Below are 17,977 nucleotides of genomic sequence, written 5' to 3' on the forward strand. Positions count from 1 at the left end.
GTGGAGATGCTCCTTCAGGTATACAAGGCCAAAGCAATTTAGGGGTTTAAAGGTCACCACTTTTCTTGTCCATTCCAGGTTGCCCAACCACTGCCACAGTGTCCTTTCTCTTGGCAGATCAAGATGAGCAGGTGACAGCAAAGGCAAGCAAGGTTTTTAGCTGGGGCAATCAGAATAAGATCTACTATTTGACTATTGATTCAAAACCCTAAAATGTATTTTATATAATTGACTTTTTATTTCTATTCTTTGTAAATCGTATTGTTGTTTTATTGCTATGGCTGATACAAATAAATATTCATTCATTTATTCATTCATTCATGTCATCACAAATGCATTGAATTGTGCTCAGAACCAAACTGTGAGCCAATGTAGGTCTTTTAAACCGGTGTCAAATGGTCCCAGTAGCCACTCCTAGTTACCAGTCTGGCAGCCGCATTCTGGATTAATTGTAGTTTCAGAGTCACTTTCAAAGGTAGCCACACATATCCTGCTTGAGGGTTTCCTACAGGCACCTGGCTGGCCACTGTGAGAACAGGATGCAGGACTAATGAGCTATTAGCATCATACAGCAGGCTCATATTATGCTCTTTCAGCAGTGACATAGAAGAAAGAGATACCATCAGGTCACTTGATGTAGCAGACGGATTCCACCATTTTCACTGTTTGAAGACTGCTATCGGTCTTTGCCCCCAGAATATAAAACTTATTGCTGTTAAGTGGAGTTTGTGTTGGGATAGAGCAACTTTTTCGACTGATTTATTGTTTTGTAATCTATTATATTTTAAACATTTTCAAAAGATAACTTTTTATACTGTTGTAGTTTTACTATTTTCTCCATGATCACTTTGAAAACATGCTAGGAAGATGGGAAGTTTAAATAGTCTCATGACCTAGGTCACACTCTTCAGATGTTATAGTCCTTCTACTGCACAAACACTTTGCTTTTCTTAAAGATGTATTTTGCTCTCAATTGGCAATGCTAGATTCAAAGAGTTTGCAGGAGCCAACTTGGCACGGTAGTATTCTGATAGCATGAGTGCATTGACTGCAGGAGTATATATAATGGTATAGACCTGGCAATAGTGAAGACATCATTATCATGGATGAAGTGGCTGGACAAGAGAATAGCAGGTTTTAATATGTCAACTGAACAGAAAAGGAGCATGCCAACCAGAAGAGGAGTCTGAAGTGCTGCAAATGTAATTTTCAATGTTAACCTCAGTTTTAACGATCCGTCAGAGTGTATAGTTTGAGGCTCACAGTACCCATTTTCGAAGATGACAGCTGGGAGGCCTCTCTGCTCCTGCTGATACAGATTCCAGGTCAAATTCCACACTGGTGTAGTTAGCAAAATTAGTTGTCAAGTAACCTTGTCTTCTCCACCAACCTGAAGCCACTGAGGACCTTTCTTGGGTATTAATTTTTCTCCAATTTGATGCGCAGGATCCAGACAAATGCCTGGAGGTTACATAACTAGGTCATAAGAAGCTAGGCCATCCTGCAATCAGCAGTGAAATAATTCTCATACATCTGGACATAATGCTGTACTCTACTTATTTCGTGATCAAAAATAAAAATGGAAGCAGTGTACATAAACCCAACTGATGTGTGGGTGAGCAAATGTATACTTTGCTAGCTAACAGCATATAGCTGTTACTTTTTTTATTATTTTCTGTGGCTGCAGCAAATTTTGCAACTCTGATTGCAACATACTTCGTTTGGTTTGACAGGTGATATATTTAAGTAGACCAGAATTCGCCAGGTAATCCAACAGCAATTGGATTTTCTTCTGGATTTGATAAAAATACCATGATGAAGGACACAACAGCTAGTGTTCTCAGTCCTCTGAACTCTGGAAGTTCAAGTACTCAGTAATCAGAATTCTACAAGATCTGTGGGGATCTTCTAATATTTGAATGTCAAGAGATCAAGTAAACATAGTTTTGAATCCAACTGCAAAAACAACAACAGAGGAGAAAGGCACTGTACTAGCTGCTCGGTTCCTGTGTCTGACTCAAGAGTAATTTCTTCTGTAGAATCTCCACCATCTTCAAGATCATCTGGAAGCAATATCTGATTGCCTAATTAAACAGTGGAATTCAGAACTTTTGTTTTCGTGCTTCTGGGAAATGATGTTTTATTGTACTGCTTTTACTGTTTTGTCGATAGTTGTTCAGAACAAAAAGCAAAACATTATCACTTGAAGGCTACTTTGCATGAACTTACACCCACATCCCTCTAACTACACTAATGGCCAAAATTGTGGAAACCTTTTGGGGAAAGTGTATTTCTGAGGTCTGGTGGCTCATAACACCACTTTTTTGGAGTAATACCATAAAATTGTATATCAATGGAAAAATAATTTAATGAAGAACATAATGCAGTAACTTTTATGAAGGATCATATATTACAACAGCAGTTCTAAGCATGAAATACATAGAAAAAATGAGATACACAAAAATTCTCACCATGTCAATTAATACTTAGTTGGGTAACCGTTAGCTTTAATTATGACCTTACAATGCCTTCTCATGAACTAAGTTTTTTTTAGTTCTGCAGCTGTAATAACGTGAAACCAAGATTGAATTATTGCCTCTATTAATTGGGTTTTATTGCTGGGTTGTTTCTGACTAACAAGTTTCTTTAGTCAGCTCCATAGATTTTCAGTTGGGTTAAGGTATGGGCTATGTATTTTAGGGCATTAACATTCTCATTAATGACGCAAATTTTGCCCACACCTTTTGCTGTCATACAACCCCAGATCATAACACTAACTGGGTGTTTCATGGTAGGTATAATGCAAATAGGATGTAAATCTTCTCCAATGCTTCTCCTCATGTATTTCATGCCATCACTACCAAGAAGATTTTGGTCTCATCATTCCCAATAACACAGCCCCGTTGTTCTACTATCCAGTTAACATGGGTTTGGTTTCCCCAAATTTTTTTTTATTGATTTTCAAAATTTTAAACAATCAATCATAAATCATAACTAAACTTGATCCAATCTGAGTAACATTGTTAAGTGACTTCCAGTTAACATGGGTTTTAGCCCAGTTTAATCTTTTCAACCTTTGTTTAAGAGATAACAATGGCTTTTTTCCTTGGAATTTTAGCATTTAGAACATATTCCTACAGTCTGCGCCGAACAGTCCTTGCACTCAACTTCACATTACATTTAGCCATGTCATCTTGTACACATCCAGATGATTTTCTTCTGTCATGTAGGCAGTCTCTCAATTCTTCTATCGTCACTTGCTGTTGTGCACCTTTTCCTGCCTTTACCAGTCTGATTTTGCAGTGATTGAGTCTCCTTATACCTCTTCAAAAATTCAGAAATGCCACCTTGGGTTAAGTTTCCATCAATTTTTCTTCTAATTTCTTCATAACGGTAGCCTTGTTCACTTAATAGTACTATTTTATATCGTTTTCTGGGTGACCAGTCATCTCTTTACGCCATTTCTTTAATTTTATTAGGTTTTACAAGCTCTAAATGAAAGAACACAAAAACCCCAACCAACTTGATAGCAATCACATAACATCAATAGCCAAATACTACTGCGACCTGATTGGATCATTGCAAAACCAGATGACACCTGATTGGCTCTCTAAACACTCATGCTCATTGGCTACATTCAAATGAAGGACAGCTACTACATATCAACCTAAGCAAGTTGTGCTTCCTTTTTCTGGTTATTTGGCTATAACTTTTGATAGAATACAGATAACTGAACAAACCTTGTTTTATTACATTCTTCATTAAATTATCTTTCCGCTGATATATAATTTTATGGTATTACTTCAAAAAAGGTGGCGTTATGAGCCATCAAATATTGGAAATACACTTCTTCCAAAAGGTTTCCACAATTTTGACCACTAGTGTATGTTAACGTAGAATGAATTTTTCCTAATCATCATATTTCCAGTTTTAAAATAGTATCTTCAAGGTTCACATTTCCAGTTTTTCTCCAATCTCTTTTCACTTACTTGAATCCATTCCTGCTCCATCATCCAAAAAACACAACATGAAGCCACCTCTCAAGCTCTCTTGATGTACTACAAAAAGAGAAAAAAATTCAATGTCAAAGGTACATCATTTTTGGCTAGCCTTGGTAGCCGAGCCAAAAACTATGGTTCCTGGGGCTCTGCCCGTCTGCTTATCCTTGACCTCAAGCTGCATCTTCAAGCAAGGGCAAAATCACCTTCCAACTCCAAGAGTACAACTGGAGAACCATTCCTACTCCTTCCCCAGCTTCAAGATGGAGAAAAAAACCTCCTCTCAAAATTTTCCCTAACTGGTGATGGAATACTTATCAAGTTAAGTGGAACTGTGGAGTTCAGTAAGTGCCAAACTTGAAGAACCAAGAAAATATAAAATTGGATTGGATTGGTGATGAAACACTGGAAGTTGTGTGTTCCACCCAATGTTAATCATACTTATAGTAGGCTCACTGAAATGAATGGATATGACTATCTTAGGCCCATTACTTTCAGTGAGTTTACGCTGAGTAAGTTAGTTGGATATAACCTATCTAAGATCCTAATATAAAAAAGTCCATATATTCAATAATAGAATTAAATAGGATGGTCACTAGCCATAAGAACTCTTAAGCCCAACTAATATGTACTGTATTGCAATGCTGGAGTGGACATCTCAGTTGCCAGATCCATCTGATACTTATGTCTCAAAGCTAGCAATTGAATGCAGAGAAGTGTACATGTGGGTCCCAGGTGGTCACCCATGCAGGCACTGACCACACCTAGACCTGCATAACTTCGGCTAGGTGTATTCAGACCATATCCTGAGATAACATGGATGCTGTTCCCATGCTGGAAGAGTAACATGAGAACAGGGAACAGATCTTTTTTATGGCAAAAGAAGTACTAGTTGAACAGGATAAAAAAATTATCTCAATTCTGCATCCAAAAATTGTAGAGCAGGAAAAGCCTTTTCACAATGCTCTAGAATAAAACTGCAAATTATAAAATTCTTTGATCCCAAACATGGAACTCTGCCATTTCATAGTGACAATTTTAACAGTACAAAAGAGTGAATATTATCTTGTGCTTTGCCTTTTCAAAACATGGTCCATTTTAAAAATATTATCTGCTTATCTTTTCTCTTACTTTACTCATGCATACTGCACCCTGGACAACAGTCAGATCTGAACTGTTACATTACCAGAAAGTGTATTTCAAACTTGCAGTTATTCCCCTTTGAACCAGTATCAACACCCTAAAATAATTGCACGGTAATTCAGCTTAAAGAAAGAACTGAGCTACTGCTAACAAATTATTTCCTATTATCATGACAAATAACAGCATATTTACATCAGGAACTATTAAAGAATAAAACAATTCTTCCATTATGCCTTTCTTTTTTGGCCAAGATATTGGTCAGGGCATTATATATCAGCACATAAACACTTTATGTAGCTACCAACGTAAGAAATCTATTATTTCTCCTTCCCACAGTCATACTCTAGGGCTTATAAGCAAAGATGGCAATTGTAGAAAAGAGAAAACTTACCAGTAAAGATATCTATTCTTGTGGCATCAGCATCTCTATAAAACAGCAGACATTAAAATCAACATTCAACGTGTGGAGTGAAAATGATGCAATTGTAGCAGAAAAGCATGCCTGGGTGCTAATTCCAGAAACAACTGAGGGCATGGATAAAAATCTTTAGATGGTTGAAATGTCAATACTCTTCAAGGAGGCTCTCATGTATTTCTACCCTATGAGCACCACCTATACTATGCAGTATTGTTTTAAAAGCAGGTGTATAGTTCATCAAACACATTACCATTAGATCACTATACAGCACAAAAAGGAAAAATAAAATTGGTGTCCCATCTTTTTTCACAAGGACTGGATCTTATGAACAGCCCTGCCATGAAAATGGCAGATCTCATACAAAGGCACAGACAACTGCAAGATCATTTAAGAGTTCTGTGCATAGAGCACAGTATTCATCATATACTAGAATCAAACTGAGAAATATCAAGCTATTTCTGTCAGTTATTCTGCTAGCATGCTTTTTATATGAAGTTTCACAATGTAACAGCACAATCCTATCCATATCTATTATTATTATTACAATTTATTATGCAAAAGCTAGCCCTGCTGAGGTCAATGGGACATATTCCCAGGTCAACGGATATAGCTAAAGGTAAAGGGACCCCTGACCGTTAGGTCCAGTCGCGGACTATTCAAATTGCCAACCTTGATTGGCAAGCTCTAGGCTCTGTGGTTTAACCCAGAGCGCCACCTGCGCCCCTAATGGATATAGGACTGCACCTTAAATGGTTAATATCTTACTAAAAAAATTGTTTAAAGTGCCCTCTATGGATGTAGTATCCTTTCCAGATTTTTTTAAAAGTAGCTTTCTATTATTATGTCTTTCCAGCTCCATGAGAGTAAATTCTGTTTAGCAGCTGTTCCTATAAAACAGATAAACTGAACTAGATTTTATCAAACCTTTCTCCAGTCTATTGTATATTTATAGGACAGATTCCCTGCCCAGACATGGTTGTGGCAGCAAGCTTTCCATAGTCCTCTGGTGGAACACTGTGAGTACACGATGCTGGGCTAGATGTCCTTTGGTCTGATCTAGTAGGGCTCTGCTTTGAATGGTTAAGGGAGTTGGGCATATTTAGCATGACAAAAAGAAGACTGATACCCATCTTCAAATATCTGAAGGGCTGTCACATGGAAGATGGAGTAAGCTTGTTTTCTGTTGCTCCAGAGGGTAGGACCTCAACCAATGAATTCAAAGAAAGATTCGGACTAAACATTAGGAAGAACTTTCTGTCGATGAGAGCTGATCAACAGTGGAATGGACTACCTTGGAAGATGGTGGACTCTCCTTCATTGGCGATTTTTAAACATAGGTTGGATGGCCATCTGTCAGAGCTTCTTTAGCTGTGATTGTGGGGGTTGGACTTGATGACCCTTGGGATCACTTCCAATTCTACAACTGTGATTCTTATGTTCTTATCTTCCTAGTTTCAGACACATTTTTTCCAGTTTAAAAGAACTAATGTAAAGTAAAAATAGTACTGACAAGGTAGAAAACCTATTGCACAAAGCTGAATAAAATCACAATTGAATAGCATCCATCTTCCTAGCAAGCCCAATATTCACATCATTTGCCTCAATTAGGTTAAATGGTTAAACAATGTAACAAGAACCTCTTGCAGTTATGATGATGACTACATACCTGGCATTATCTACGAGCTCAGCAAGAGCCCCAAATAAGAATTCATGTGTGGTTCTGCAAGGTCAAAGAGAGGAAGTGGTTACTTTGGGAACCATTATACATATTGTCCATTTCTGCAATATTATTTTTTCAAACTGAACAATTAAAAGTCTTCTTACTAGTAACAAGAGATTCATAACCAAAGCAAAGATCAGAAAATAATCAGCCCATAAGAACCAAACAAATGTTATATACTGTATTCAAGGCCACAGTCCGCTTGGAGCATTGCAACCCTATTACCAATATAGCAAATTAAAACTTGAGTATCAGTTAGGCAACAATAGTTTCAACACCCCAAAAAGAGGGAATTGTTAACTGGAGTTTCACAGCTTGTAACGGATAATTTGTGATCAGGCATTACTGATATCAGTTCTTAACATACGCAACATTAGAGGCTTTTTTCATGAAAGCAGCTCTTCCAATTTCATAGATCAGCTTTCAATAAATGGGAATTCCACAACTTTTTGGTGCTCCATATATCTAGTGATGCTCTCCACAGTGATGCATGCTGGCAGCTGCTGCTAATCCAGAACGTTTTAAAAAAGAATGTTGAATCTGTATTGGAACTATCGACATTGGCACATATGCTCCATGCTGGGTGCACTAGGTTGATTCCCAGGATTGTACCATCTTTAAGTGTTCATCTGAGCATGTATTGTTGCACGAAAGTTTTGAAGATGTCTGACTAGTTTATTGGCTTTGAGATATTTGTCAGAATAATTGAAACAATGGTTCCATTGACCTGTTTGGGACTAAACCGTATTAACTTTTCAGTATACTGCATCATTATTCACAAATATGCTTCCTAAGTAGAGAATAGAGAGCAATATCAAAGTCAAATTCACAGTAAACCCTCTGAAATATTTTTTTTCAGTGGGTTTACTCTATGAGTTTTCGGCATCACCTTACAGGATTTAAATACAAAGGCAATTGTGAAGTTTTTGACAGCTGAAATATTAGTTTCATATCACATGATAAACAAGCAAAAACATTATTTTCTTGACATTTCTTCTCATCTAGGCCATCCAAACACATGCAGTAATTCCAATACATTGTCTTCAAAGTTGCTACAATATTTTTATTTCTGAAGTATTATAGAGCAAGAATTCTTGAGTCATGAAAGCAATTTAGTTCTTAGGAAAAGTTCAGTATCTTGGCAGGTCTGAACATGTTTGCCTATGCACAAAATTATGGTGTTGGCATGGGAATTGTCCAATTCTTTTCTCCCCATCAGCAAATGTAAGGTAAAATTATCCAGCTGTGCCTTGGTCGAGTAACACTATTTCAAGACAAACTACAACATGAAGGTTCAACAGTACACATACTACAGGCATTAATATCCACATCAGCTGGACCTGCAACAAATGATGGCAGTGCTTAATACTCATATTCAAGGTGTTAACTCAGCCATGCCATATTCCAATACACTTGGCTCTATTCCTTCTTCTTCCATATTTTGTAATTTTCCTCTTCAAGACAGCAATCATTCTGTTGACACGAAACATGAAGTCCTCATTGGGCTGTTCTCTGCCCCCTAAAGTCCCCCATCCTAGGTACTCAAATGGCTTGGCTCCCAAACAAACTGGCTCCCAAACGCCACAAACCAAGGAGTCTTCCGGTTTGCGAACATTTTTCAGAAGCCGAAAGTCCGATGCCACTTCCAACTGAGTGCAGGAAGCTCCTGCAGACAAATGGAAGCCATGCCTTGTTTTTCAAACAGTTTTGGGAGTCGAACAAACTGCCAGAACTGATTAAGTTTGACAAGCAACTGTGGCACTGTACTGTTATTGTGCACAGACTGCAACATTTTGGCAACAGAAGGATCAGTACTTTTACTATTTTGTTTTAAAAATAACAAAACCGTATGTGAAAACAAGCCTTAAATATTACACCAATGAAGTGAGGTTTGTTTTTACGGTCTCCAGGTTAAAATCCAGAACTTAGTGTCTAACTAATAAGATCTCTTTTCTCTGAGAAACTATGTCCTTGTAGGACTCAAATAGGCAAACTTGCTTACATCAAAGTAATTAAAAGCAGATATAAACAAAGATGATCATGAGCAAGCAACAGGCACATTAAACCTCTTTGAGAAACAGTACAGATGAATTCAATTATGAATGACATCCACCCGCACCACTGAAGAGACAGGATTAGCTTTCCACAAGAACATACTTTCCATCTGCCTGTTGGGAAGTTGTGCTTTCTCATCCTTACTTGCATCAAGGTGTCATCTATTCCAGTAACTCAGCAATGTGCAAATGCAGATGCCTCTACCCAGAGTTTTGCATAATGCAAACCTGAATATGCAATAAAGAAACAAGCACATGGACCTAAATTATCATTATCTCAGATAGCCTCTCAGATAGGTCATTATCTCAGATAGATCCTTACTACTTGAAATCGTTACTACTTGTTCTCAGCTAGGTTTCCTCGCTGCTGGATCACACCCTGGGCAATTTCTCCCTATCAGTGTTCCTGAGGATTATTTCTCAGTTCCCATCTTCAAAGGGGGGGAGGGGAGAAGACCAATGGGTAAGCTTGAGTTCGATACCAGGAAAGATCTTAGAAGAGGTAGTTCAACAGCTACTGTGAGCACTTATAAAAGGATGTTGTAATTGCTAAAGTCAACATAGCTTTCTCAAAAACAAAGTCTTGCCAGAAAAATCTCATTTCTTTTTGATGTTACATGCTTTTGATAATGTTACATCAGGGGGTGCTGTGGATGAAGTGAATCTTGATTTAAGTAGGGCTTTTGACGAAGTCACCCATTATATTCTTGCAGAGAAGCTGGTAAAATGTGGACTGGACAAGGTAACTGTTGGGTGGATTTGCAGCTGGTTGACTGACTGAATTCAGAGTACTCACCAACGCTTCCTCATCATCCTGGAAAAAAGTGTTAAGTAGGCTGCCGCATGGTTCTGTCCTGGACCTGTTCATGTTCAACATCTTTTTAACATCTTAAGGAGATGCTAAGCAAACTTGCAGATGACAGCAGACTAGGAGGGATAGCCAATATAAGATGGGAGATACCTGTCTTGGGACGCGGGTGGCACTGTGGTCTAAACCACTGAGCCTAGGGCTTGCCAATCAGAAGCTCGAATCCCAACAATGGGGAGTTGCTCAGTCCCTGCTCCTGCCAACCTAGCAGTTTGAAAGCACGTCAAAGTTTCACCAGAAGCGGCTTAGTCATGCTGACCACATGACCTGGAAAAACTGTCTGCGGACAAACGTCGACTCCCTCGGCCAGTAAAGTGAGATGAGCGCCACAACCCCAGAGTCGTTCACGACTGGTCTTAGCTGTCAGGGGTCCTTTACCTTTTTACCTGTCTTGCCAGTACACATGAAAAGGATTCAGGGATCTTAGTAGACCACAAGCTTAACATGAGTCAACAGTGTGATGCATCAACAGAAGTATAGTGTCCCAATCAAGGGATGCAATAGTATTGCTCTGTTCTGTCTTGGTCGGACTAAACTGTGCACCATCATTTAACGATATTGCAAAGGATGGCAACCAAGATGATCAAGGGACTGGAAACCAAGCCTTATGAGGAATGGATGAGGGAATTGTGTATGTTTAACCTGGTAAAGAGGTGACTAAGAGGAGATATAGTAGTCATCTTCAAATATGTAAAGCACTGTCACATAGAAGATGGAGCAAGCCTGTTTTCTCCTACTCTGGAGGGTAGGACCCAAACCAGTGGATTCAAGTTACAAGAAAGGAGATTCAAACTAAACATCAGGAAGAACTTTTTAACAGTAAGAACTGTTTGACAGTGGAACAGAATCCCTTGGGAGGTTGTGAACTCTCCTTCACTGGAGGTTTTTAATCAGAGGCTGGATAACCATCTGTCCTGTATGATCTACTTGAGATTCCAACTCTACAATTCTATAATTCTAAGGAGTGTTCAAAATTCCCCGTTCAGCAGGTACATTTTGACTAGGAATGGTCTACTTGCGACCATTTGAGAAGTCTTGTCACAGGTATGGTGACTGACATCTTTACCATCTGGCTGCATGCTGCACGAGCCAGCTGGCTGGTGTTGCAATGTGAAATTAAAATAAATATTGTGATTTTGCCTACCAGATTCATTCCTTTGTTGAATACAAAGCAAAATTTCTATCCTTTATAATGCCTTCCAATTGGTAGAATGTGTGATTAAATTGTTAAGAAAGCACGTAAAAAAATGTGACTAGACATTCTGCTGTGACAACCGTAACCTAGGCTTAAGGTGCCACTTGATATGTCACTTTATCACAATACAACAATAGATATTGCTATTATCTGATTTCTTATAAATTGAAAATCTTGTAATTTCATCCCAAAACAGTGTTGCTTTCATAGATGGAGCATCTGTGCTTTGGATTATTTTGTTGGTTCAAGTCACCTATTTTACCAAACTACTCATTGTCTGCCAGCACATCAAAGTACATGTTGAATCCTAGTCTGTACACAAGACAATATAATCTGGATTATTAAAAATCTGTAGTGTTGATATGCAGAGGTTCCCAGTCCCATTATAATATACATCATATAAACTGGTAAACTAAGCCAATACCAATAACTTTGCTAAATTTTATCATAAAAAATGGAAATTCAAGACAAATTCAGTCTCCAAACTAGCTAGGGAAACACTTAACTGTGCTTAAAATAGCTGAACCTGTTGTACATATTTCAGTTTGTTTATTATCTCACATCTGGCTATGAAGTATCCAGAGCAGCTTAAAATCATTTTCAATAATAATAACAACAATAATTTAGTGTCTTACAAGAATAAATAAAGTTAGAGAAATTCCATCAACATGGTACTACTAAATGCTGGGGATGGGGAAAGTTAGCCATATGCTCCTGGGCTCTCTCTTGGTAGCAGTGATCCCAACAAAGGGCTGGGGTGATTAAGATGTCATGTCAGCCTTTATACAAGCACACGTGTCCAAGCTGTACTGCTGATCTCTCTTTTGGGCCAAGTGGCAAACCCAGTGAACCGCCAGGGATCTGTTGCTACAGCTGCCAAGGGGGCGGCGCTTTCTCTCACTCTGGTGCTGATGTCACAGAAGTCCAGCTAGTGACTCTCTGGTAGCTGCAAAGTCTGGAAGAATGATGACATCAGCCAATCTTCAGCCCATGTGCCCTGGATGGACTGTTGATCTCTCTCAAGGGCTAGTTGTATCTTCTTCCATTCATATATTATGGAATGGGTAGCAAGAATTTTAAAAGCTGAAGATTCAAGACTGTAGGTAAAATAAAGGAACCCTGGACATTTAAGTCCTGTCAAAGGCGACTATGGGGTTGCAGCACTCATCTCGCTTTCAGGCCAAGAGAGCCAGCATTTGTCCACAGACAGCTTTCTGGGTCATGTGACCAGCATGAATAATCTGCTTCTGGTGCAACAGAACACTGGGACAGAAAACAGAGTGCACAGAAACGCCGTTTACCTTCCCGCCACAGTGGTACCTATTTATCTACTTGCACTGGTGTGCTTTCGAACTGCTAGATTGGCAGGAGCTGGGACAGAGCAACGGGAGCTCACTCCATCACGGGGATTCGAACCGCCAATCTTCCAATTGGCAAGCCCAAGAGGCTCCGTGGTTTAGACCACAGTGCCACTGCAAAGTCTGGGAGAATGATTATGTCAGCCATTCTTCAGCCCATGTGCTGCTGATCTCTCTCAAGGGCTAGCTGTATCTTCTTCCATTCCTATATTATGGAATAGATATCAAGAATTTTAAAAGCTGCAGACTCCACACTATGATGAACCTAGCTTGTACTTGGGGAGAGGTAGTGTTGTACCTTCCAGTTCCAACAAAAAACAACCCTGTGGTGAAGAAAAAACCAAATAATTTCCTATTGCATGCCTTCCTTCAATGAAGTCCAATCCTGGTGGGATTTCTAAGAACCAGCAGGGTTACAGGCACTGGACAAAATCATACTGCAGGCTGAATGATGCCCATTTTGTGAGAGACATATATACAGATCAAGAATATTGGCTGGTACTATAGTACCATTCCCTCCCTTATTATCTGTCACTATAACTGTCTTCTCTAACTAAAAGGTATTCATCATCACTGAGAAGGCTATCTGTAACATGAAAATCAAAAGCCAAGCTTTCTGCACAATTGTCAAAATGAAGAAAAAATGCCCCAAAACTAGACAAATGTTTCTATAAGCATATTATATAGTTAAATCTATGGACTCCACTTTGAATCAAGGTGGCAGATCAAACCTTTCAACATTGCATTAATCTTCCCGGTTTCTTCGAATTCATGAACAATGCCAGGGACAAGTCTCCAACAAATTAAAATGCAGAGAATATGCAAATATACAATCTTTCCTAAAAGCTACTAACATTCTTCCTTTTCATAATTTTGCTACGTTCATTTTCAAGCGTGGTTGAACCGTCTGTTGCTCTTCTGAGCAGCAAAAATTCCACAGGCAAGTTGTGGGTAAAGATATTTTCCATCTGTGCTTCAGTTTCACTGAATGCTCCGTTTTTACTGTCATATCACGAACTGTTCCTTCCTTGCTCAATTTTCCCCAGTATTTTTCTTTCTTCCCAACGGCGACGATGCTCAGCTTTCGTTCCTTTCCAGGGAATCCAATTACCGTTTCGTGGTTTTTTTTCCTGGATTAGCAGCTGCTGCCAACGTGCAAGAAGCAGTGAAAAAGAGAACGCCTACAGCTACACCGAGCCCCACAACCTCCATTCCTACTCACGAGTTGGTGTGCAGATACTCGAAGGTCAGTTGAGCACGCTGAAGGCTGCTGTAATTGCTGAACGCCATGACGCTGATAAAGACGACGCCCCGCCCACACCCCTCCCGCCAATTTTCAGGCGTGAGGGAAAAACAAGCTTGAGGCGACCCAACCGCCCTGACCACCACTTTTCTTCACTAACGAAGCTATAAAAGCTTGCCTACTACAGGCGCGCGTACGAGCGCCCTCAGTGGCTCCCCCCGGCCCACCCGTATTTATCTTCTTCTTCCCCCCCCTTCTGCTCGCCCCCGAGCTTCTTCTGTCGTGCTCGTTCCCCTTTCGCTCCCGACGCCGCCAACGACCGTCAACCTCCGCCCGCGTGCGTTCGTTCGTTCTCCTCTTTATCGCAATATGCCTATGAAGAGAACCCGCCGACGGGCGCCGTCCTTTGTTCCTTCACCACGTCTCCCGCCCTCCGCCTCTTCCCTCGCTACACGGCTTCGCCTTCCCTCACACACTGCGCTGAGGGAAAGGCGGAGAAGCGAGCCACCGCCGCCGCTTCCCCGCCATTGGGCGGCGGCGCCCCACGTGACAATTAAGACTTGGCACCACGACACAAAGAGGGGAGGGGAGTCGAGAGAGAACGACAGCAGATGAGCGTTGCGTGTCCCGACGGCGCTGTTTGCACCGCGTGAGGGAGTGAAATAAAGCGGCTTCCCTTCCCTTCCCCCACCGTTTCCGGACGCATTCTTCTCTCCTTCCTTCCCTCCCCCCCGCCCGCGTGACCGTTTTAAACCGTTGGGGGAGAGGCGGGGCGGTAGATTGCTGCGTCTGCGCATTGGGAAATTCTGTGGGTTTTTCCCTCAGACGGTTCGCAGTGTACATAGAAGCCTGGATGCGGCGTTCACGGGATCGTCAGTCGAGCGAGGTGCGAGAGCGCGCGCTGTTTTCCCCTTTCCCCCTTCTTCCGATTGACGACTGGGACCCTCCTTCTCCCCCTTTCCTCCCGCTCTCCCTCGGGCCAGGGCGCGCGTCCTCGTCATTCAGAAGCCGCGCTGCTTGCTGCCTCGCCCAGAAGCCATTTTCCTAATCGGCTGCATGAAGAAGACGGCGATTTAAAATGGCGTCGGCGGCGTCTTTCTCTCAATTATCGCCTCCTTTCTCTGAGGGGGTTCACCCCCCCTCTCGTGCCTTATTTTAAGATGGGTGAATGTACTTAAGTCTTTTCCTGTTGTTTTGTGTAAAAAACTCGAGTTTATATATTTTCCTTGCCTAATTAAATGTCATTAAAGATGACTTGGTTTTTTCAAGGTGAATTTCAACACCTTTTCTAGGACTCTGTGTGCTCTTAAAGTTCAGAAGAATAGTATTTGGTTAACGTTCTCGTGTCGCACTTGGTATTAAAATATCCATCTGTTTCTGTGTCGTCTTTGGAATTAAAGTAGTGTGCTTTTTCTCGAGTTGCTTTCATCTGCTTGCCAGCTATTCCAGAACACTTAAGGAACAAAATATTGGCATCAATCTTTCTCGGAGAACAGTCATAGTTCAGAACAATCGGCCAGTTTCTTACTGCAAAATGGCTACAAAGACGTAAAGGAAAAGTAGTAGGGAGAGTTGAATCTGCTGCTAATTGAAATAGTAAGTATTGGGTTGGAGTCTCTGTGCTAAGAACTGTCAGAAGTGTTGTCATGTTTAATAGTAGAAGTGCTAAATAGCAAAAAATAAAAAAGTTGAGTAGGTGTGGAATTTTAGCTCAAAAGACATTTTATACCTTTGCCTGTTTTTTCACATTTGAATTGTGTTAGAGAAACTGGTCTGTTTTTTGCCTCTTGTTTTTTAATAAATTGAGAAATGAATGTTTTACAAATGAATTTGGCAGCAAATTGTTTTCACCACTTTGAGAGCACCTGAAATATATTGGAAAGATACATGCTGAAAGAGAGTTCAGAGAAGGAGGGGGAAATCACTTGGTGTGTGAATGACTCCAGGGGGAAAAAATACATTCGGAAAAGCTGGGAAATATGCTTGAAGCAAGACTAGGTAAGTAATTTTTTTCAGTGGTTTAGACATCACAGGAAGAATTAGGATGAAATTTTTAAAAGATTTAGCATAAGATGTACCACTGTCAAACATGTTTAGAATGTTGGTGTAAGCTACATTAGATCATTGACCTATATCCAGTTTTATTCTTGAGGCTCTGTATCTTGTGAAAGAACAAAAGGCTAACCGTGTATTCAAGGATGTACAATATAATAAAATAATTTGAACTGAAAACTGGCTCTCACTTGATGGACTGCATGACTGCGGAACTTCTGGACCACCCATAAAAGACAGCAGAAGAATTTGACAAATCTGTTCATCCAAGAAGCCTTTCATTTTATATCCAAGAATATGCAAAGACTCCTGGTGGCTTCATGAAGAAATTAAAAGTTTGTGGGCTGAGAACCTATATGTGAAGAACTAGATTTCAAGTTAAGAGTTTGTTTAATCTGCTAACAAATAGCATAGTAAGTTTCTGGTCTATTCGTTGAACTCAGCATTGCAGCTTGTAGTGTTAGTCTTGGAATACTCTCTCCAGGGAGACGTGCCTGGCATTGATACCTTTCAGAGGACCTTTTCATTTTCTCAGGCTTCTTGAAATTCTTGATTATAATCACTTTTAATGCTTTGGTTATTTTTCATTATTGAGGTCATTACTGTCCACATTTATTGACAGTACCCATCTTCAGTCGCTTTGAGAACAGCTCTGGGACTGAAAATCAAAATATTCAATACAGGTAGTCCCCAATTTGTGTGGGGGTTGCATTCTGGGTCATTGAGTGAGACGGCAGAACATGCATAAACCTACGCTCCTGCCCTGGATTATATCTCCTTTTCCAGCCACTTCCAGGTCATCGTGATGTGCAAAGTTGTGCAGCTACTGAACAAGTGTAAATCTGTTGTTGCCTCTAATTAAAAAACAATGCTAAGCTTAAGAACATATACAAAGCATAGGACCTATTTCTATTTTTAGGGCATGTAAAGCATTCCTGTAACTGGATTATAAAGACTGATTTGTTATGGATGTGGAATGAGTATTGTACTGCTTGTAACCGTGCACGTTCTGCATTTTGAATTAGTTGATGGGGCATATATGGGGCAAGTCAATCTCACAGTAAACTGGTCCCAAGGTGTTACTGGCTGTATATACTAATAGTAACACTTGAACTTGGCAACTGGTAACAATTTGAACTTGTCAAATAGGCAGCTGGTACAGGTCTCTGAAGGGATGCAGGTGGCATTGTGGTCTAAACCACTGAGCCTCTTGGGCTTGCCGATTGGAAGGTTGGCGGTTTGAATCGCCGCGATGGGGTGAGCCCCCATTGCTCAGTCCCAGCTCCTGCCAACCTAGCAGTTCGAAAGCACACCCAAAAGTGCAGGTTGAGAAATAGGTACCGCTTCGGTGGGAAGGTAAATGGCGTTTCCGTGCGCTTCTCTGGTTTCAGTTTTCCATTGCGCCAGAAGCTGCTTAGTCATGCTGACCACATGATCCAGAAAAACTGTCTGCAGACAAGTGCTGATTCCCTCAGCCTGTAAAGCGAGATGAGCACTGCAACCCCAGAGTCATCTGTGACTGGACTTAACTGTCAGGGGTCCTTTACATTTACGGGTCTCTGAACAGAGCTGTTATATGCTGGCATAGTCTCAATCCTGTCAGAATGCTACAGCATTCTGGACTAACTACAGCTTCTGGATTAAGTGCTATGGAAGCTGATAAGAGTCCATTGCAGCACAGTGGTACCTCGGGTTACATACACCTCAGGTTACATATGCTTCAGGTTACAGACTCTGCTAACCCAGAAATAGTACCTTGGGTTAAGAACTTTGCTTCAGGTTGACAACAGAAATTGTGCAGTGACAGCAGGAGGCCACATTAGCTAAAGTGGTGCTTCAGGTTAAGAACGGACCTCTGGAACGAATTAAGTACCGTACTTAACCTGAGGTACCACTGTAATCCAATCTTGAAGTAACCTACATGAACT

At 40.5% G+C, this 17,977-nt stretch overlaps 1 protein-coding gene and 1 long non-coding RNA gene across 3 annotated transcripts in view; one reads left to right on the forward strand and one right to left on the reverse strand.

The window, feature by feature from the left end:
- MORC2 (MORC family CW-type zinc finger 2) overlaps nucleotides 1-14,193 on the reverse strand; it is a 49,408-nt gene extending 35,215 nt beyond the window's left edge. The window contains exons 1-4 of one of the 2 annotated variants that reach the window (XM_081892268.1): nucleotides 13,977-14,193; nucleotides 7,226-7,279; nucleotides 5,533-5,567; nucleotides 3,990-4,058 (exon numbers count right to left, since the gene is read on the reverse strand). In XM_081892268.1, the coding sequence (XP_081748394.1) occupies nucleotides 3,990-4,058; nucleotides 5,533-5,567; nucleotides 7,226-7,279; nucleotides 13,977-14,044 (226 nt within the window). In that variant the 5' untranslated portion in view covers nucleotides 14,045-14,193. Of the gene's footprint in view, nucleotides 1-3,989; nucleotides 4,059-5,532; nucleotides 5,568-7,225; nucleotides 7,280-13,976 lie in introns of those variants that run through there. The other variant, XM_081892269.1, reaches the window with a different exon arrangement.
- Nucleotides 14,194-15,458: 1,265 nt separating this feature from the next.
- Nucleotides 15,459-17,026, forward strand: LOC309359159. The gene is made up of 2 exons (XR_014163748.1): nucleotides 15,459-15,593; nucleotides 15,835-17,026. It is a non-coding gene; the product is annotated as an uncharacterized lncRNA (long non-coding RNA).
- Nucleotides 17,027-17,977: the final 951 nt, after the last annotated feature.

The sequence above is a fragment of the Podarcis melisellensis genome (assembly GCF_964234715.1).
Source record: "Podarcis melisellensis genome assembly, chromosome: 16".
NCBI lineage: Eukaryota > Metazoa > Chordata > Lepidosauria > Squamata > Lacertidae > Podarcis > Podarcis melisellensis.